Source organism: Aythya marila (assembly GCF_965140915.1).
Source record: "Aythya marila genome assembly, chromosome: 22".
Taxonomy (NCBI): domain Eukaryota; kingdom Metazoa; phylum Chordata; class Aves; order Anseriformes; family Anatidae; genus Aythya; species Aythya marila.
The window spans coordinates 4556994-4578328 of record NC_139063.1 but is presented as its reverse complement, the minus strand read 5'-3'; the positions used below and the strand labels follow the sequence as shown (position 1 = coordinate 4578328).

Below are 21335 nucleotides of genomic sequence, written 5' to 3'. Positions count from 1 at the left end.
ATCATACAAAAGTGGGTCATGGGGTATCCAAACCCGAACCTAATCACCATGCCCTACAGTCACTACACACCAGCACCATCGGCTGCTTTTAACAACCACAGTTCGGACAAAACCAAGCTAAAAAAGAATCCAAATTCTCAATACACATCTATTTAAAAAAAATCTATTTTATACTGAAGATTAAAATTGACCTTAGCAGTGAAACCATACCTGCATATGCCGGTATTGCTCCACTAGCATTTCCAGTTTCCAGTCACTGCAGACATACCCACTCTGATTATGGCTTTCTGCAATATTTTTGTTTTTCAACACCTGTTTCAGTGCTGAAGCCTAAGGGACAATCTTCAAACATTTTCAAACTCATTTATAAACAAAGTTCTGAAGAGGCATAAACAGCAAGGAGAGCTGGGGAAAACAAGCCAAACCATCTCTTGCAGAAAAAAGGCCAACTCAGGCCAGCTCTGCAGAGCCTAATCCACATCCCAAAGCGACCAGTGGCTGCAGATAAATTCTGTTTGCAAACACACACCTCGAAAAAGTAATTACAGCTCTTGAAAAGCTAATTACACATCCTGGAAAAGTAATTACTCTCCAGGGATAATAAAAACACTGCCACACTAAAAACATCAGATGCACCTGCAAATACTGTCCACGGGATTCGTTCACCTCTGTGCTGCACCTCGGACGTTCAGAGAAAGGCAGGTGGTAACAGACGGGGCTCCTGCCTCACCCAAAGGGTTCAGATACATTTGGATGAGTTTAATTAAGCCCCTGGAAAATTAATCCAAACACACCTTACCTGTGCAGCTTCGTAGGTGATGGTCTTAGTCTCCGTGTGAACGATGGGGACTTCTTTTGTTGGAATTTCGCTTTTGACAGCATTGGACACGTCGGAGATGGTGACTGTCTGTGTCTTCACTAGGGGCGGCTATGGAACAGGTTAAAAACAGCTCAGTGAACACCCAGGAAGAGTTCCCACAGAACTGTGTGGCTGCCAAATGTTCTGACACTGATCTGATAAAAGCACTGCGGGAACCCAGGTCAGCCCGGAGTCTTTATTTCTAAGCCTCTGGTACGACACACTTCCAAAGTCAAAGATCACGTGTGAGGATTAAACAGACAGAAATCCTCTGGACCCTCCCAAATGCCGCGGTCTCAAGGCAGCCCAACAAAGGCATTAAGGCTTTAAGCCGTGTGTCACAATACCGTGAGGAAACTGTCTCCACTGATCATTAACTTTCTAATTACTAGAAGCCCATTGCCAGCTGCCAGTAAGAGATGGCCCTCGTTTACTGGTATGTTAAGATTATCACAAACCCTGGACAAATGAAGACTTGCTCACAGCTGAGAAGCTTTATCCTGGCTACAAGGGAAACCCTTACTAAAAACCCTCATCACTTCCTAGGTCTTTAACTTTTATTAAATCAATGTCAGACAAAACAGAAAGGTGACATCTTGGAAGAGAAACGGGGTGGGGGGGAGAGAAATCAGTTGTTCCACCACCTGATAATCATCCAAAGGAAGACAGAGTTAGTTCAGACCCACGGTGCTTTCCCAGATCACTCCAGCTCTGCTCACCGGCCCCAGCCTGACAGATGCCACCGTGATTGTTAGCGGGGTGAACGGACACCTCTATCGAACGTAAGCGATTGACCGTCAGCAACACTGAAGCAGGCAAAAATATCTCCCACGGTGGGGAGCAGAAAGGGACGTCAAAGCCCACGGTTGCGATGTGAAAGCGCACTTGACAGCGCTTCAAATTTGCTCTGCTGCACTGTGGCTCAGCCTTGCAGTGCAGCAGGAGACAGCAAAATCCTTAAGGAGCTAAAATTACACGCCCCTGGAGCCTAAACGATTCCCTTTTGGGGGATGTGCCGGGACACTTTCATCGAAGAAAGGCAAACAGCGTTGCGCCGAGGCAAGCCTTGTATTTAATGCAAAAATAAATTGAGAGGGGCTCATGTGCAGTGACTGCGGGAGGTTAACCGGGTAATTAGCTCCAAGAAAGAGGCCAAGTAAGCGAAACTCCTCTTTGTGGGTGCGTGGCATCTGCTTGCTGCAGTGTTTGTTTGGGGTCCCAGCCCAAAGCCAAACGGGGAGGTTTGGGGGAGAGCAGGCGTCGGGGCTCACTACCTGGAAGCAGCGAATGACCGCCGGCAGCCCGTTATTAACGCTCGAGTCGGGCCGCTCGCCATTTAGCTTTCTAAGCGGCTCTCCCACAAAATTGTCTTCGCCATCCTCTGCCACCTCCTCTCTTCCCCAGGGCTGCGGCGGAGGGGCAGCAGGGACTGCTGCAGGCTCCAGCTCAGGCAGCTCTGAGTCAGCCGCCTGCTTTTCCACGGCTGCACAAAGCCCCTCGGCGCAGCTCGGGTCCTCCTGGCCCTCAGGGAGGCTGGGGGCAGCCTCCTCCTTCTCCTTCTCCTCCTCCTCCTCCTCCTCCTCCTCCTCCTCGTCCTTCTCCTCCTCGCTGCTTATGGAGGAAGCACCAAAGTCACGGCTCGGAGAAGGCTCTGAGGCGGGTGGCATTTGGGTCTCACTAAAAGCTACCGACTGCTTTGGGCCCTCCCATTCAAAGCCAGTGTTAACACTTTTCCTCTCTGGCACTGCAGCCACATCCTCTCTGGAGAGAAAGTCACTCATATTCTAAAAAGAAACGAATACACAAAAAGGCCAGAGAGAGAGAGAGAGAAAGAGAGAGTTAGGGAGAACAGAAGGTCATGAAGCATCAAGACAAAACATCGGCCTCTTATAATACATCACATCTCCAGTAATGCATGCAACAGCAGCGGGTCTTGAACATTTCAGAGCTTGACAGCCTTTGTGACACACGATGTATCCGGTGGATTTACTGCCACAGCCCTCCTGGTGCATTAGTAACCCATGGTCTGAAGGTTTAAGGAATTAACATTAAAACGACACTCTACACCTAAATGAAGAACCATCACTTCACAGTTTTTGCCCAGTTTGGAAACAGGAATAATTTCAGTGTAGCAAGCAGGGGCCTTTGTGCACATCCAAAATTCACACGTGCAACAAAACTCACCAGCTACACTGAAACCATACACCAATGCTGCTTTCAACTCTTTGAAATATTTCGTGTTGTGTTTTAATTTGCACATGGAGAGCAAGAGAATAAACCCAGAATTATTGTGCACGACCAATCTGCAGAGCCTGTGCTTTGCTGTCTTCCTGTCACCTGAGAACACACCTCTGAGCACCCTGTTTGCTGCTGCAGTCTCTAGGATAACACAGCCATGCCTGCAAAAAGTCGTAATGGCAAAATTATTGCAAGAATTGGTATTGAAATCAACTGATTCTGTTACCAAGAGGGTCCTGAGCTGGTGATGCAGCCTGGTCAGCTGAAAGAAATGGTACTGCTTCTTCTAGACAAGCCAGCTCCACGAACCTGCACAGCTTAGCACAAAAGTTTTCAGCTGAGGAATAAAGAATTGGGGCTTGAAACTGGAAAGCCAGACGTTGACAGTGATGTGTGCTGACCCCATCACCACCAAACGTGCAGTTCTCAGCTGCACTTAACCAGTTATTTGGGGCTACTGAAATATTTGTGACATACTTTATCGCAAAGCAGTTGGTGCAGGGAAACCTTTGCCATAGCTAAACCTCCTGAAGGTACAACACAATTGGTATTTGTGATGGTGCACGGTTGAGAAGATTGGTAATAAAGCAACCCAGCCTTCTGAGAAGCAAGCAAGCATGTCTATAGCACCTGAGGTATTTTAGAAGAGTGCCAAACCCGAGGGTTTAGCTAAGGCTGGTGCTATGCTGCCTTCCATTCAGCTCCTTAGCAAGTTCTCAACTAGGTCTTCGCACATCTCTGGGAGCCCTCTAGCCAGAAGGGAAGCAACAGTGACAAAAGAGAAGAGAAGGGTTAAAACATGAACAAGACAAAAAGCTTTAGCAAAAATCAGCTGTTTGCCCAAGTGATGAGTACTTAATACACACTAATTCTCAGAGAGAAGCAGCATTTTTGGCACAAGCTGTGAATGACGGCTCCAATCCTGCCATACCCTAGAAATTGTGTTTCTCTCCTTATTGGCATGGAAAGCTGCCTTTAAGGCAGGGCAGAATAGCAGTTATCGACACGTGCTATTTTAGACATATCAAAACTGCTGCCTCATCCAGCGTCAGGCAACAAGGAGGAAAGAACCCAGAAGGACGCCACTTCAATCAGTGCTAATTACTGCTTCTTATCAATAATTGACAGCCTCATGGATGATTTCTGGGAACTTTGTATAAAAACAGCCACATATCTGTACGTCCAAAAACAGTGATTAAATTTTCATTAAAGTACGGCAATTCTGTCATCGTCAACTTTTACCCTAATTCTGTGGTGGTACTAAGATGAACAAAAACTGTTGCATCATTTTCTATTACAAAGATTCTCTGGGCAACCAAAAAAAAAGTAATGTGCACTTAAAATACAGGATCTGAAGCCTGTGGGTTATTTGGTTCAATGCATCTTCTGTACACCAGAAGCTTTCACCCTGACTGTCCTCATCTAGTGACACAGTTCAATAGTATTTTAGGAATTGTAACTGCTTTATGTAGGAACAAACAGATGCTTTTTTTAGTAACATTTCAAGAAAGGACTCTTCCAACATTCCTCCAGGAACTTTTCAGTGCCCAGCTTCTGTTTGTTCTGTTCTTTAACGTTCCTTATGTCAGGTTCTTTATGTTATGATAGATTACCTGTAAGATTTCTGTCCTTTAGGATTTCCAGCCTCTTGGCCTCTGTTAAGTTCCTGGGCTATTGCTTAGGAAAATGCATTTAATAGGAGTGAAGTTGCAGCAATTAGCACTGTGATGATCAGATCAGACTACACACATATGGGAGTGCTATTTCTGAATGAAAACCACTTCCATATGTTCTCCTCCATAAGGTACACACAGATCCTACCCTCATTTTGCCTGACACAAGATACTATACTGCAATGTTTCCCAGAACAGAGAACGAACTGAGGTTATGAAGTTCGAATTCCCATGACTTAACCATGCTTTAAAACCTGGATTCATGTGCTGTCAATGTCTCTGACAATGTGCCTGATGTCTCCTAATTCTGTATGTCACAGCTTGCAAAGTAAGCAGGGCATCTTGAGAAGATATATTACGTCTTCTGCAGTTTAATGGCAAATAAATGCCTTAGGAACAAGATTTCCTTACATACCAGCTAGGGCACTACTTCGGCCAAGAGGCAGAATGAAATCCACAGTTAAAACAAAGCAGATTAAGCAGCTATAAAAACACGGGGCTGTTTAAGAGACAAACATTTGCATACAATAAAAACAACCTCCCAACTCCCTTTCGTACACAGAAAGTAATTTGCATTTGAGAAGCATCTTGCATAGTAAAAGCACGGAGGAACAGAAAAGCTTGAATGAAGCCTGTGGTGTGGATATACTGCTCTTCGATAGAGCACAGCGCAGCAATAAACATGCAGACTATAAAGACAGAAGGAAATCCTGATAAGATCAACTGACCAGAAGCACTTTTTTCTTGCCTTCCTATGCCACCATTAAGAAGACAAACTAATTAAAAGCTATTTCTTTCTACATGTAATTATCTATTTATACACACTTTTTCTTTTCCCCTTTATTTTTTTTTTAATACAACTATGTTTGTACCTATATTTCAAAATGCAGTTTACACGTAGGCTAAAAACGATCATTGCACACCAGAAGCAAACCACCAACCCAGCTCTCCAGGAATTTCAACATCTGTAACAAATTCTGATCTTATCAAGATTTTTTTTTTCAATTTGCAAATGCAAAAGCATTCCTACTTTCAAGGCTCAGATTTGCAGAGTTCCAAGTTCTCCTTGAGACCCATGAAACCTGGGAGTGCCTGGGCTGCAAACTACTCATTTCCAGAGAAACAAAACCAAACCAGGTACACCTAAATCAAACACGAAGCAGACTACTTGCATAAGCCATACGCAGTGTAAAGAAAATACAGGACAGGATGCAGTGCCCCAGAAGAAAAAAAAATCAACCAAACACGAATGCAACTAAAACTTTACCCTGCTAAATACAAATCTTGGTGCACCCGATGTTGGCAAATACTGAGCACACAGCTTATTTAAAGTTGTAGTGTAAAAAGTGGCACACGGTAACTCAGACTGGGGATAAATTAATAACAGGCTTTGATACCAGATACTGAAAGGATTATTTTCGAAGTATGTTTGCATAAAGTTATGGTTGCCTGTATTTTTTTAATTATATTTTTAAAATTTTTTTTTTTTTTTAAAGAACCTGCTATTTCGGATGGGGATATAACCACATGAACCAGCTGCCCTGACCACGCTCCTCGCACTGCCAAGGACAATTTCCATTTCCTTGCTCTGCATCTTTCCTCTCCCAGCAGAACTCCTGCACGACTGCTGCTGCAGCCCGTGCTAGCATGCTGCTCTGCTGCCCTTCTCCCTGCAACACTTCGATTATCCTCAGCCCCAAAGAGATTCCTGTCTCACTGGAAACTTAAGGATCGCCAAAATGAAGTCAACCTGTCAATTACCAAAGACAAGTAATAAAAATTATTAAAAATATTAAATGGCAATGTGTGCTAACTCCATACAACAACCACATCCAATGCTATAAATCCTAATTAGCATTTCCCATTGCCTTCTTCTTCAGCAGGGCGTTGCAGCAGCTAACGCTGGTGCATGTTATTAGGTTATCCCCAAACAAGTATGCACAGAAGCTAACAGGCTCAGTGTGACGTCTACAGATGCACGAGTAGATGAAGTTGCTTTTGCAGCAAGCCACACTCACCAGTAAGAAATCCCAGATCAAATGATGAACGCTCAATCTCACAGCTGTCAAAGTACTTGAGTAAAAAGTATTATAAAGCACAAAACAAGATATCCTTATTTTACAGTACCTGCTATGTCTTAGAGAATTTCTTTGCCTTAAACATAGAAATAAAAAAGTTTAGAAGCCATTCAAAAAAAGCTTGGCATTTGAAAATGACTGCCATTACCCACGGATTTGCATTTTTGGGCAGGTTTTTCAATTGCCATTGATCTGATTGCAACGTCCTGACAAGCCCAGTCAGACAGCAGAAAGAGAAAAGAGAATTTAACTGAAGTTAAAGGTAAGGCTAGAAAATACAGATCATGCTTTAAGCTTAATGAAAGGGTTATATTGCTGTCACGAACAAGAATCCCAAGAAATTACATGACACAGCAGCCCCTTCCAGTGCACTGCATCAACTACTTTGCAAGATGAAACAACCTCCAGATCGATGCTTAAGTTTCCACAATCCAGCTGCTGAAGAAGACACTTCCAAAAGCACTTCCCTCTTCCCTCCACCCGTCCCATCCCTCCAGGTGCCAGCCCCCCTCACACAGAGCCGTGTTTTGCTTGGCTCAAATTCCCTCAGCAGAGAAAAAGCTGCGGGTGGCATTCCAAATGCTGCCTCGGATTTGGTTTAGCTGCAGCAATGGAAAACAGAGTGAGGACACTGGCAGGGCTTATAACCGACACCACTTCTGTACTGCTGCATTTTGCCTGCCTCGTTTGGCAACGTTTGGGCTCTGCTCTGATGCAGGCTCATCGGGAGGGCACAGCAGAGCTGGTGCTGCTCCGGCACGGCCAGGTTTGCTTCTCCATGACTGCTCAGAGCAAGAGAGAGTAAGCTGAACAGTTCAGCCAAAAGTAAATAATCCCACAGAAGAAAAGTTGGGAGCTAAAATTTAAAATGTCTCTCTCTATGGCCTCTAGCCATGGTCACAACCCGGGCAGCTCCAACCAGCTCCAATTCATGTGAGACTTGCATTGTGCCACCGAGCAGAAAGGCAGGGGTTCATTAGGAATGCGGTTTCTTCACTCACAAAACCAGAAGGGAGCATTTTTCTCCTCAAATTAATACAATGCCACAGGGAAAGGCTCTCAAAGCTGCAGGGCACCATGTGCAGCACAGGGAATTCACAGTGGCACAATGGCACAGGACGATCCTCACCGAACAGCAGCGCATGAAACCCCTCGGCGTTACTGCAGCTACTGGCAAAGGAGCAGCACAGAAACACAGGACCTGCGACACTGCTGCTCTCCAAAGACTTTCTGCAAACTATTTTACCTACCATTCAGCCTCAAGAGTGAGAAGTTAGCATTGCATTAAGTATTTAGCAGAGGGCTGGACCTTTTGGCTCCTCTGCAAACAAAGCTCTTAACTGAGACAGATTTAATCCTGAATCAAATTATCCTGGCCTCCTTCTGAGCCTGCACGCTCCTCTGCACATCAGGATGAAGCTCGCACAGCTGTGTCCAGCTGCAAGCCAGGTGCTGGCTCTCAGACCCCACCTGAATCCCACCGCACGGGGCAGCTGCTAACAGCTCAGGGTCTGATGGTGCCTGGCTTGAGAAAGCAATACGTGAGTTAGTCCAAGTCACAGCACAGGTCATAAGCCTTTTTTGTTAATAAGCAGTGGAAAGAAGAATCTGATTTGCAATAACATTTATTAATGATAAATGTACATATTTACAAAGAAAAATCTGAGAAAAAATACAAAGCCAAAAAAGTGTTCCAAAAGAGAGCATTGTCGTTAAAAAAGAAAGTATTTTTAGTCCCCACAAACTGATCCAACACAACCATGTACCACTGCTAGAAGGTCACAAGGTGGCACAAACCAAGGCTCCTAGGACAGCCTTCACCCACAGCCTGCAGGCCTTCCCTCCAGCTTTACAAACCAAGAGATGCAAGCAGGGACACCAGGAAAACACCACGGGCAGGGTCTCCCACATCACCAGCACTAGAGAGCATAGACCAAAACGCTTTGAAATCAATCGCTAACTCTTCCTTGGGATAAGCTTTTCTGGGAAGCATCCTACCTCAGTCGGTTATGTCAGAACAGGTGTGATCAACTCATGACCACAAAAGAAGAAGAAAACCCAGTGAAACAGTGAGATAATCTCAGAGTGACAAATTCCCACCGCTGACACAGAGAGGCTTCACCTAAAACCTTCCTGAGGAGCCCCGAGGTGCAGATAGGGCAAGGCCAGTCCTGCAAACGAGGAATGCCAAGGAAACCTCTCCTTATTTCAGGGCTAGACACAAATATTGAATTCCTCCTCTTTAGAGCCATCCCCAGTTACTGCACAGACTGTATGGAAGGAGAACTGGTCTTATGCTCAACTCCGTATCCTAACACAACCTTCCTGTAGAGACTCAGTTCATCTTTGATCAACCCACTGGGTTGAAAAGCAAAGCAGCACACGACAGGAGATGCAGACAATACCAGCTGTCTACCCTAATCTCTCTGTTATCTTCTAACAATGGAAAAGAAAAGGTGGACTTTGTTTTACAGTACTGCATGCCTCTTCGATATCACCAGCGAACATCGTATACAGAGCCCACTACCTAATGCAGCCTCAGAGTTGAAGCCAAGTTTGAAGCCATCGGTCAGGCTCAGGTGCACTTGCTGCTTCTAAATATTCACATCCACCGTTTCTCAAAGCATGAAAGCCTAAGAAACCATTCTGCATTTTATCTGGAGATCAGAAAAGCTGCTGTCAGGACAAGAAGATTCGGAATAGAAAGTAAGCACAGAGCCAACCACAGGCTCCGCGATGGAAAAAGCTGAAGGGACTGAACCTCGGCTGGTCCCTTACTCCAGCTGCTGGCTGGAATTCAGGTGGAAGCACCAAAGTGTCCCTGCAGCAGAGCAGTCAGACTGCAAAGCACTGGGGAAGTCTAATTAACAGCAAACCACTGGCAGTCTTCTAGTGGTTAAGCCACTGGCATGGCAGAGTCACCGAGATGTCATTTCTGCAGCAGGTCACACTGAAGGATCAGGATTTCCCTTGAAGATCTGGATGAAGTTACATGCTGCAGACATTTTCAGCTTCCCTTTGGAAGAAATGACCGAGTTGTGCAACAGGGTGGAACTGCAGCACGCACAGCCAGGGGGCTTTAATCCTACCACCGTGAGCACTGCACGGTGCTGCTAGGGGCTAGGTGGGCTGCCAGCACCTTGCAGCCTGTTTGTTCCTGAGGAAGAAGGGAGCAAAGTACACGTTAGTTCCTTTAGGAAAACCTGAGACCTCTGCCCTTGAACTAAGCCAGATCGTGTCAAGTCTCCCCTGCACAACACCGAGCAACCTGAGTGGACGTCAGGAAAAAACAGGGAAATTGGGAATCAACCAGCACAGCACAAACGTGCCCAAGATACCTAACGCACAAAAACGAGACCCTAGGAAGGTTGCCACGGGCAAGATGACATTTCTGTTCCTGATAAGCTACAATCTTTCCCTGCCATTAAAGATCATATCCACCTGAATGAATATAGATAAGTGGCCTCTACACTGCCACAGAAATATAAAGAGTTTGTTCAGTTTCTTTATACTCTTCAGTGATAACTGCTCTATAAATTCCAAAAATGTTCCTGAGCATTCTCAGAATGTGAAGTTTAATTTTTTTTGCTGACAACCAACCTTATCTCAAAATTAAAAAAAAGGAAAAGTGAGAGAGAGACTATGTTAATTAATTAAATAATTGTGTTGCAGTGACCAACAGAGCGCATCTCTCATCACTCTGTGATAAGATTATCTTGAGCAATGCTTATGTTCAAACATTGCTCTGGGCAAAGATTTTAGACTTCAGGTCCTTTGGAAATGGCAGAGAGCTGCAGAAACCAGGGCTTTGCAAAAGCCACTGTTATGGCTTCAAGGAATTTGTCATTGGTTGGTGCGCAGTAACCCAAAGAGTGCTCAATGCAGCAATCCTCAAACAGCACCGTGACAGCTAACCTGAGCAATGGCTTTTTAAAAGGTTCATGTTTAAGCTGTTCTTCTCCCTGAAATATAGACAGAAAAAGGAAAGAGAAGGATCTGAACATCCCCTGTCCCTTCCCTCCCCACGTCGTGCTGTGGAGGACAAATGGTCCCTGCTTTTCCTTATGTCTGCTCCAATTTTTGAAGGGTAAACTTTTTGGAAAGCTTCTTCCATCCTGCATCTTCTGCATCGCACGCGGCACCTCAGCATCCTTCTTTAGCTTTCCTACCACTCCTCTCCAAGGCCCGCTTTCTCAAGATAATGTTCCTGAATCTCATCCACGGGCATCCCGAGCAGTGCCGGAACCCTGCTGGAACCGAGCGGCCACGGCTGCTGCACAGGCAGGAGGAGGCAGCTCTCCATCCAGCTGCACCACACCTGTAGCCACACAGCACTGAACACCCGTTTCCTTCTGCTATTTCTACTGCTGAAAGAGGAAGACTGTGTATCAAAGGCAGTGTATTAAAAAGGGAAGAATACTTTCCGAGGAAAATCAGCATTCAGAGAAAACAAAGTCCTAAAGGCACAAACTGGTGAACTCATCGGAGCACGTTACGAGATCTGGGGACAGAGTGATCGGATCAGAAAGATTCCTGGGAGATCAAAACGAAGGGTTCCACTTGCAACCTAAATTTCTGAGACAGAGTTTAGAGAGCCTCAGCCTACACACTGAGAGTAAGAGACAGCTCAAATAGTCCGTGATATGCTAGGATCCTTCCGACCAGGCAGCACATGCCAAGTTACGCACAAACCTTAATTGCCTTGCGTCTTTTTCCTGTAAGCGTATTTGCTAGCTTCCTAAAGTACACTGTTCACACAGATACAGACCTATAAAGGGTTATAAATACACATATTTATATATATTCACACTTTTTAGTCCCTGTAATAGAGTTCTACTCCTTTCTCTTCTATGCTGTTGGAGCAGCTGCCAACACTGCTGGCACTGGTGGCTGTTCTCAGAAGTAACTGCTTCTACACCACTACTCTAGAGAAAGCAACAGAAAGCACATTACTACTGGAAGGAGAAGCGGTTGGCTCAGCTCAGTCCCATAATTGCTATATACAGAAAAGAAACCCCTTAGACACAAAGTCCCATCTGCCCTCCAGCTCGCAAACCTCTTGTGCTCAGCCTGGCAGAGCAACTCCTCTCGCATCTTTCGCAGCTCGATCGCATTCACTATCAAGTTAACTTGGATAAACAAGAGCATTTTCCAGACATTTACATTTGTAGGCAATAAACAACAAGCGGCATGCAACGGTTTTGTTAAGGAAGTCAAAACAATTGATGGCTTTAACGTTAGAACCGTGTCCTGAGCACAATTGTCTTTTTACACGCTGGGGTGAACCGAACAGTGGGAAAGTCAACATGCTAACAAGGCGACGTGTAACAGGTTATTCCATTCCTGTGACCTAAGCAAACATGCTTCAGTTAGCTCACAACAAGTTAAAAAACACATCTGAAGTGCACCAAGACCACCAGGTTCAGAAAAAATGATTAATCTATGTTTACAATAAGTAGTTCCTGCTAATGGATTTTCTCCTACAACGCGATGGATTTTCTTTGAAATGAGAACTCGGGTGCGAGAGGGAAGCTGATGCTTTGCAGAAGGCTTCCCACTGGGAAAATCAAAAAGTTGCCTGTCCCTGTCTATAAGTTAACACTAATAGCAGCACTGACAATCAACACTTTTTATTTAAATGCCAATCTGTTTCCTAGAAAAGGAGTGGTTATGGATTAGATTCAGCACATTGCTATGAAGCCTCTTCAGGCTTTTGGATCACTATCAAATGCTCCTCTGCTTGTGAACAGCTTACGTTCAAAGCAACGAGCTTAAAAGAAGTCTTCAGCAATTGCTACATTAAGTCGAGAAGGGCTGCAGAGGCAAACACCCCCTGCCACGGATTTATGTTCTCAGTCTGCCCTCTTACAGCTGAAGCCTCTGGAATTGGGGACACGATTTAGAGAATTCATTTTTGTGCGCAGAGCTCTAGGAAATGTCAAAATAGATCTGGCAATCCATTACCACTCCTGCCAGGCCCCGGATCACAGCTACACAATAAAGACAGAGGGATTAACGCTAGCGTTGCAGGACGTCCCTCCCCGGGACAGCAAACTACGGAGATCAAAGACCAGGACAAGGAAGATGCAGCAGAGGCTACGGCCAAGAGATTCAGGAGCTTTGGTCTTGAGGTTTCAGTGTGACCCTGTTCCCACTCAGAGAAAGAGCAGCCACCAAATAGTCAGTGCTATCACCACAAGAAAAGACATCATAAAGGGAATACGCGGAGAAGGAAAAATACTAGAGTACAGCTGACACTTTTTGAGGGATTTCTGCTCTTCAGGAATTGGAATAGAAACCTTTGGAAGAGTTTCTTCACTTGCTTGCCGGGGAAAGGCTGTCTCAGTAGGTATCTCCTGCTTTTTTAGTTTGTCTTCATCCTGTACTAACAGAGGACGTTCCTGTGTCTGCTTTCGTGGTAGGAGATCAAGAAAGACAGAGAGAGATGAACAAAAATGACAGATGGAAAGTGCCCAACGTGACACTTGGAGGTGTGCAAAGTTTTCGGACAGTCTTCCTGTCAACGTGCTAATCGACTGCTCTTAAAAGCAGAGTTTTTATTTATTTATTTAATATTATTTAGAGCTCGAATCACCCTGCCACCCGAGCTGCAAAATATGGTTCTCTTACAGGGCTCATGGATCCCTGCATCACGATCCACGTGTGTTTTGCAACTGCCCTCCAAGAAAAGCGCATGGTTGAAGCCTACTGAAGGGTGTTTGGAATTGCAATGGTTCGGCAGAAAGGGAGCTTTGTGGCATCACCAAGAGAAATGGTGTAGTACAAAACGTGGTCTCTGACAACTTCCTATTCTACAGTGCCCTTAAAAAATAGCTTTTGTTAAATAACATTTAGACTTCAGTGCAGGTACAAAATTATCTTTTGAAAGTTCTGACAAGAGTATCAAAATTTCAATTTTTGAAAATTCTACTGGAACAAGTGAAAAACTTTTACATCTTAGAAATCCCGAGCGTGGAACAGGCAGGCTGCCAGCACGAGTGCTCCAAAGCCCTGAAATCTCGCTCTGCGTTTTAGCACTTTTGTTTCTGGAGCCTCGAGAATGTGAAAACCCAGAATGAATAAATCATCACACGGGATCATGCAAGGGCTCTAGCACTTTCGCTGGAGAAAGACAAGATTGTGGGAAGTGTTGCTGCGACCTGTCCAAGTGGCTCTCCAGCCCTTCAGGTCCGCAGCTGTGGTCAAACCCAAGTGCACCTAAGAAAGAAAGAACTTGGCTCTAAGCTCTCTCAGCTGAGCCAGCCTCCTCTGGTCAGTGCGGTATTTTGGGACTGGTTCTTTGCACACCCCTAAGTGCTGAGTATCAGGGAGAAAGTAGCTGGGAGACTGGGCAGCAAAAGAAAATATAAAATGCAAGAGTAACATGATCATTAAAACAAAAACGGAAAGAAAGACAACATAAAAAGAACAGGGTACAGTTAATCTTTCATAATTGCTTTTCTCTCCGAATATACGGTTACATCTTTCATGCAGCTTTTTTCCAACCAGCCATGCACCAAAGGAAGCAAATTGAAAGCTGCAAAAGCTGCAGCAGTGCAAAAAGTCCTCTCAAGTGTTAGGCTGTGAGTTATGAAACTACTCCATGTAGCCAAAAGAAAAATGTTATCCAGCAGCTGCTCTCGAGTTTTTGCTCGGTGCCATTGCAATAGCAAAAATCTGGTTCAGCAGCACATATCCGAACAGCAGCTTTACCTCAAGCCCACCAACCTGTCTCTCAGAAGATAGGACAGTGACTTTCTTGACCTGGACACACAAAGCGTGTAAGATTCAGTTGTCTTGCAGTAAAACATACGGGAACAGCAGAAAAGCAGCCCCTGGCAGAACACCCCTTCACCACCACAGCAGGGTTGTGATACCACCATGAGCAGTAGAAATAGGATTGCTTTGCATTATTCACCAGCCCTAAACATCACACACTGATGTGCAGGTCACGTAAAAATTCCTTCCCGGTAGGTGTCATCTCAAAGATGCATTTCTGGAAGTTCATGGCATAATGTGTCCACCTCCATCGCAGAGATGAGGCTGCTTCAAAGGAGCATATTAAGAGGCAGAGTGAATTTCCAGAAATGCAAATCAAGGGCCGACCCCAATCTTCATGTCACTGTGGTGCACTGCAGCCTTCCCAGCCCACATCAATCCAGTATTGTGCACAGCAGCCCCCTAAGACCCCACATGCCATCACCATGCAAGGATTTCTCCTGAATAACCAAGAATTTCTTTCTCAAACTGCAGCTGCTGAGCTTGAGAGCCCCTGCTCTGTTCCACCTGCACTCCATAAAACACTTGGTACAGCAGGCAGAGCTCTGTGTCGCTCTGCTGTGCCCTGCTTTGCCAATTCCTGCAGAAATTGCACTAAAAGACAGCAACCAAAGGGTGAAGTTCATCCAGGTGCTATACAGGCTAATTCCAAGGATGACAACAAGTTAATTTGGCGGGTGTGGGAGGGAAATGGTTTTGATAACAGGAAAAAAATCCCTATAATTTTCATGGCCTTTATGCTTTGAGCAGTCTGTAGTAAACTTGGCCACTAAAGCCCCTCGTATCCATTCTGATAACCCTCCATCCTCTGCAAGATTATTTCTGTTTAACAAATGCCACCCTTGCAGTGGGATGAAGAGCACCTGGAAGCTTATCTGCAGAGCTGTGGGCAGGAAGGGGAGAAGCTAGGGTTAAAGCAGGAGAGATTCTGCGACTGCCTTTGCTGCAGTCAGGATTCAATTTTTCAGTTTTAATGAAAATCTCATTCATTATTTAAGGGACTGATTACCACTTTCACTCACAAGCTTCAAATCTGAGCCAGGAAGCGCCAGTATTAATATAAAGAGAGAAGCTGCCTATTATCAAAGAAGAAACAAGCTGGCAGACATCTCTGCTGCTCCATCTCCATTTCTTTGAAAAGTCTGTTTTTTTTTGGAGGAAATTAGTGAGGGGACTGTGAATGTACGTGGCTACTGACGTACAGGCAGTGCTTCTGCAAGGAGAAAGCCTTCCATCAGGTAGGAACAGCCCTGCTCTCATCGCAGCACACCTCACACCTGTGTGCACTCGCAGATCCCAGTGCAAAACTAAACCCAGTGACTGGATTAACTGGAGATTGCAGCGACATTTGAAACTGATGGCATGCGAATGTTCCTGCACTGCATTACCTGCAACGATCCCTTCAATTTAGGGCTTTGAGGGGTTGGGGGACACCAGGAATAAGTCAAACCATGTGAAATATGCTATCAGCATGGATGACAGCAACGCTAGGAAAAGCATTATCGAAACCAGGTGAAGAACTCCCACGTTTTTTATACAATTCACAAAAATAAATCACGTTTTATGGTACTAAAACTAAAGCAGTCATTCTCTCTGAGACCATTAGGCATGTTAAAAGTCACCTCAGATGGAACCAAAGCTCCGGGGAGCTGAGGCTCGACCTGAGCTCGCGAGGCCGTCCCTGGATGCAGCACCTTAGGGCACGCAGCGAGCCTCCCCCCGCACGGCCTCAGGGTACTCACTCCGTCCGCTCCCGTGGGAATCTGCCCGTTGACGTTCAGCGTTCGGAAGGGGGAGTGAGTGGACAAACGTTTGTCCCATTCACTCGGCCGAGGCTCCGGGACAGACTCCATGAAGTTCTTCTTCAACTCGCTGATGTTGGCGTGGTGCTTCTTAATTTCTTCCTGGGTCTTATCTAGATCCTGGTAGCGAAAGGACAGAATGAATGGGGAGGCACAGAGACAGGCACCTACAGTTGCCTACGCTGCCACATAGCAAAGCTGCACTCAGCAGAGATGTTGCCGACTTCCATCAATTGTGCTCACACTGTAAACACACCAAGGGAACGTCCTCTCTCCTTTCTTGTCTTGTAGTGAGCAAATCTGCAACCAGCACAGCGGGGTGTCTGCCAGGAGCGAGACTTGCCGTCACTTCAGCTCAAGCTACACCGAAACAGATGACAGCCGAGTTGTTAGCTCGTGGGATTTCGGCACGTGGGATTTACTGAATTGCAAGACTAAGTTTGTTTGGGTTCTTCAATTTCAGGCTTCTAAATTGGGTGGGTTTGCTTTCTTTTCCCTTTGCTAGCCTGACTTTTCAAGGGTACAAAGGCAGTTAAAGTTAAGGAACTTTTTTCCAATTTCACTCATTCTCTTTTTATCTATTCTGTCATCTTATCAGAAGTTATCTGTGGTCCCAGAACACCCCCATCACTTTATTTTTTTTTCTCCTCTCATCTCCAGGAGCTATCATAAGAGCTTTAGACTTCAGAACTGAAGATGAGAGGGCAGACCTCTACAATTGAGCTGAGAATTTGCTTTATGCTGGATCAATCAGGAAACTCCTGCTGAAATTATTGATCTGGAAAGAGCCAGATTTCTACTCTGCAATGCCAGTTTACAGCATAAATGCACAGACTTCAAGGCAAGTCAGCTCAGTTCAACTGATGTGTTCAGAAATAGCCTTTCCTTGCAAGCAAAACAGTTGGTTTAAAACGAAGCTTTTGCATAAAATAGGCTTAAGCCAAACAACAACTTTTCTGGACAGTGCCAAAAAGCAGCAAGCCTCACTCATTAGAAAAGGGGAAAGTAAGGTCAGTAGAAGCATCACTGGCAGATTTCGCTCTTTTTATGCTTTTAGTTGTGACTCAGCCCATAGATTTTAGAAGATGGGAGAACAAGTGCTTCTGGAAGCAAATGCATCCCTAAAGGAAGCCCCCCTCCACCCCACCCCGATACCTGCATTCCTGCAGCGTACCCAGGACACGCCACCTTCAGTTTACGGGGTTATAGCCCCAACCGCCTCATTAACAACATTTGCTCTTTTTGGCATGGTGCTGGGGAAACAACAGCTTTGGCATCTGTCCCAGATAAAAGCACGAGGCAAGTGCTTGCTCATTAGAAGAAGCACGAATAGGTCTGCTGAGGACGCCGCGGTAAAGTCGGCCGCTGGGACCTCTGCGTGGGTCCAGGAGCCCTCCGGCTGCCCCTGGCTGAGAGAAGAGAAAGCCCCTCGCCTGCCTGCCACGAGCTGGTCCTGAGAGTCTGCAGAGAAGCTAAAGCCCCAGAGTGACACATGAAGCCACAACCAGTCTCAAAAAAGCATCTTAAGGAACAAGCTCTCGGAGCATTAAGCTCTCCCTTGTCTTTTTGCCTTTTCCTAAGACCACGGAGCGCGGGTTGCTGAGCACTGGGCGTTAAATGGCTTTCCATAAAACCAAGCAGCAGTGAGTGTGGAGTACTTCTCTGCAAGCAGTTGTGCTGGAAGTCACCCGATCTGCCAAACGCAGGGAGTAAAAAGAAGCAAAAGGGGGGAGGCGCCGGGGCCAGCCCTCTTCTAGGCAAGGGCAGGAGCACCTGCAACAGAACCGGGTGGAGGCGGGCGAGGGAGCAGAGCCCAGTGCCACACTGATGGGAAAAAGCCACTTAGGAGCAACGTGTAGGTAAAAGCTCTGCGTGGAGGAGGGGAGAAGGAGCTGCTCGCGTTGGCCTAAAGAAAGCGACAGGCACAGTCTTCGCAGCGCGCCGGCGGTGGCTGAACTCTGCCCGTCTGCTGACCGCTCGCTCGTGTCCGAAAGCTTAAATTGTAGCAGTCAAAAAAAAAAACCCAAAGCTGCAAAATGTTTAAAATTCAGATTAGGAGAAGGCAGTTAGTACACTTCAACTTTTGAGAGATACCGACAGGGAAACCCTACCAGCTGCTGGTGCTGCAAGGTTGAGTAGAAACACGTAAGGCAGGAACAGAGTACCAGAAGCCACAAACGTCTTCTGTAACACGGTGTGTAGGAAAATATATGATTGGCACGTTCTGTTCTGAGACTGTGCTTGGGTGGAACCAAGGGTGAAGGGCTCCCAGTGCCAAAGGGAACAGCTCTGCAGCCACACATTGCCCCGAGCCACCAGGCCAGCCCCAGGGGCTCAGCACCAAGCCATTGCTGGGGATGCTGCAAGGCAAGAGGGAGGTCGCAGGAGGATCACAGCGACTGTCCCACGTGGCCCCAGCTGAAAGTTGGGCTGGTTCGTGCCTCTGCTTTAAGCAACGTGGCTGGCCCAGTGGCCTGAAGGCCATGGTGGTCACTGAAATTTAATTTACTTTTTTATAAACTGTCTTTGCTCACAAGAAAATCATTTATTTCAGGCTAGGAGAGACTTGCAGACGAGCACTCCCACCACAATTCGTGCCAATAGGAGCACCCAGCTCATCACCCACGGGTCTAAGAACAGAGCAGGCTGAGCACACGGCTCTGCCAATCATATATTTTGGGTAAGTATGAGAGAATGAAAGTCAGAAGAGGTAGAAGGAAGAATGCTTGTGCATTGTCATGTTTACTGTCAGCATGCAAAAGCGTACTTAAAAAAAAGTCTTTCATGCAATGGCATGCAAAAACAAAGGCGGCAGCAGCAGAAGAGGAAGAAAAAGTTCAGCACAGAATGCAGAAGGTCTAGGCAAACGCAACTGAAAAAAGCTTCAAGTTCATACAAACCTCCAACATTAAATTGCTATGCCTGATATAAATGTTTTCACCATCTAGTCTCTTTGATCTTTTCTGTGAAAATGAAAGAAAAGGGGGAACAAAAAAAAGAAAAGCACAAAAAATTAAAATGTTGTTCTTGCGGGATTCACAAATTGGCAAATTAAAAAGTTAACTCAACGTTTGGAGCGCAGCGCTGTGCCGGTGTGGGATGGGCCACGGAGCCACAAGAACGCCTGCACCGAGTCACCACCAGGAAATGGAAGTTGGGGCTCATGAGAATGGGAAAATGCAATGGGTCCTTTAAAGAGACAGCTCCCAGTGTTTCATCGGCTTTTGCATTGATTTGGACTGCTCTCCACAAAGAGACAGCTCACTGTGCTGCTGTGGAAGCCTTGCACGAAGTCAAAACTTCATATTCCTGATAGTGATGCATGCCCGCCACAGTGTACTAGGCTGGTTTGGTGCTCTATGTGCAATTTTTACACGGTCTCAATGTGCATAGTAACTATACTTAAAACACCTTTCCCATCTTGAATTTTTCCCCTATTACTCAATCAGTACAAAAAAAGTATTTTTATTTTTTTTTTTTTTTGCATTTCCGGGAATGCAGACTGAACGGTTTTCTTTGGTTTCTAACTAAATTTGTTCCAGAGAAGCAAACATAAACTTTACAGGTCATATAGGTTTATAGGTATATGTTTCTCTCTAACATTCAACATGCAAATTTTAGCAATCAGACTGTCTATGGGAAAAAGCCATTCACTTTGAAATCAAGTATTTGATTGTTGCAGTTTAAAAACAACAAAAAACAAAAACCCAACCCAAAGCACATGAAGAAATTGGAGCACTGTCTTTTTAAATCGGTTACGTATGCATGAATGATATGGCAAATTTGTTTGGTGAAAGTGGAAAATGGCTAACCTTCCTCATTCTTATCAGTTCTTCCTCTTTTTCTGCAGGCTGCTGCTGTGTGGCAGTGATAAAAAAAAACAAAAAAACAAAAATTGTTGGTTCATTTAACCATGTTGAACCTTCAAAAATGTGAGCAACCTAACTGAATTATCGGCACAAACCTGGGGCTGGTCACCATTCGTAGTGGGTACTGTGACCTCAATGTGCGTTTTCCTCACCTACATTTAAGAAATAAATTGGTAAAAACATTTCTTGTTAGTAGACTTTTTTTTTTTTCAAGAGACAATTTAGTTTCAAAACACAGCTGCATCAGGTTGGTTTTGAGATGCTGGGTGAACATGCAAAAACCAACATGCAGCCTGCCAGAAGGAGTTAATAACACCGCAGCTCTCCATCAGTCTGTTAGTTCAACAGCACAGTCGAAACAATTCTTTCAGCTTGAGAAGTATTTGCATTTGCAGCTAGTGCTCTCTAGTGCTCCTGAAGGCTGGCTTCCCACTTGCGTTAGATTTGTCAGGCGATGTTTTAAGACCTCATTTGCAGCTGGATCTCCCAGGGAGACCGGTACCAAAAGCAACTTGTTCAGACCAACACAGAACTTCTCAAAACCAACAAATGAGATGTTACGCACGGATACTGTGATACGGTCATACGGTCAGTAAGAAGAGACCTATCTTTAAAATGAACCCAGCAGCACAAATTTAGTTCTTTACTGACCGTGAGTAGAGAGCCCAGATTGTCTTAACATTTTAAGGAATGTGTTTTAGGGAAACTGGATTGCCAAATACTCTGAAGGTGAAAGCATCGGGGGGTGTTAAAAGAAGTGATACAGCTACATTTGAGAAACAGGGTAAATTTGGCACGTTCAAATCCACAATTTCCCCCCCCCAACTACATTTAAAGGAAAAAAAAAACAACACACAATTTAAGCATTTAAGAAAAAAGAAACCCACAGACCTGTAATAAGGGAAACGGGATGAATAAAACATACTTATTCTCAGTTTAATGCTAGGGAGGGTCAGCAGCCGTGCAGGAACAGGGATACTCAAAGCAATGTCCTGAAGATCTCCTTCAGCATTTTTATTTAGAAATAACTGGCCATG

At 45.3% G+C, this 21335-nt stretch overlaps 1 protein-coding gene across 20 annotated transcripts in view; it reads right to left on the bottom strand.

Moving 5' to 3' along the window:
* Nucleotides 1-21335, bottom strand: part of EPB41 (erythrocyte membrane protein band 4.1) — an 84367-nt gene that overhangs the window by 5682 nt on the left and 57350 nt on the right. For 6 of the 20 annotated variants that reach the window (XM_082777694.1, XM_082777700.1, XM_082777698.1 and 3 more), the window contains 7 exons: nucleotides 20394-20450; nucleotides 20242-20286; nucleotides 19330-19392; nucleotides 16370-16549; nucleotides 14577-14612; nucleotides 2134-2643; nucleotides 800-928 (listed from right to left, as the gene is read on the bottom strand). In XM_082777694.1, coding sequence (XP_082633820.1) covers nucleotides 800-928; nucleotides 2134-2643; nucleotides 14577-14612; nucleotides 16370-16549; nucleotides 19330-19392; nucleotides 20242-20286; nucleotides 20394-20450 — 1020 coding nt within the window. The other 14 variants (XM_082777692.1, XM_082777699.1, XM_082777687.1 and 11 more) reach the window with 13 other exon arrangements.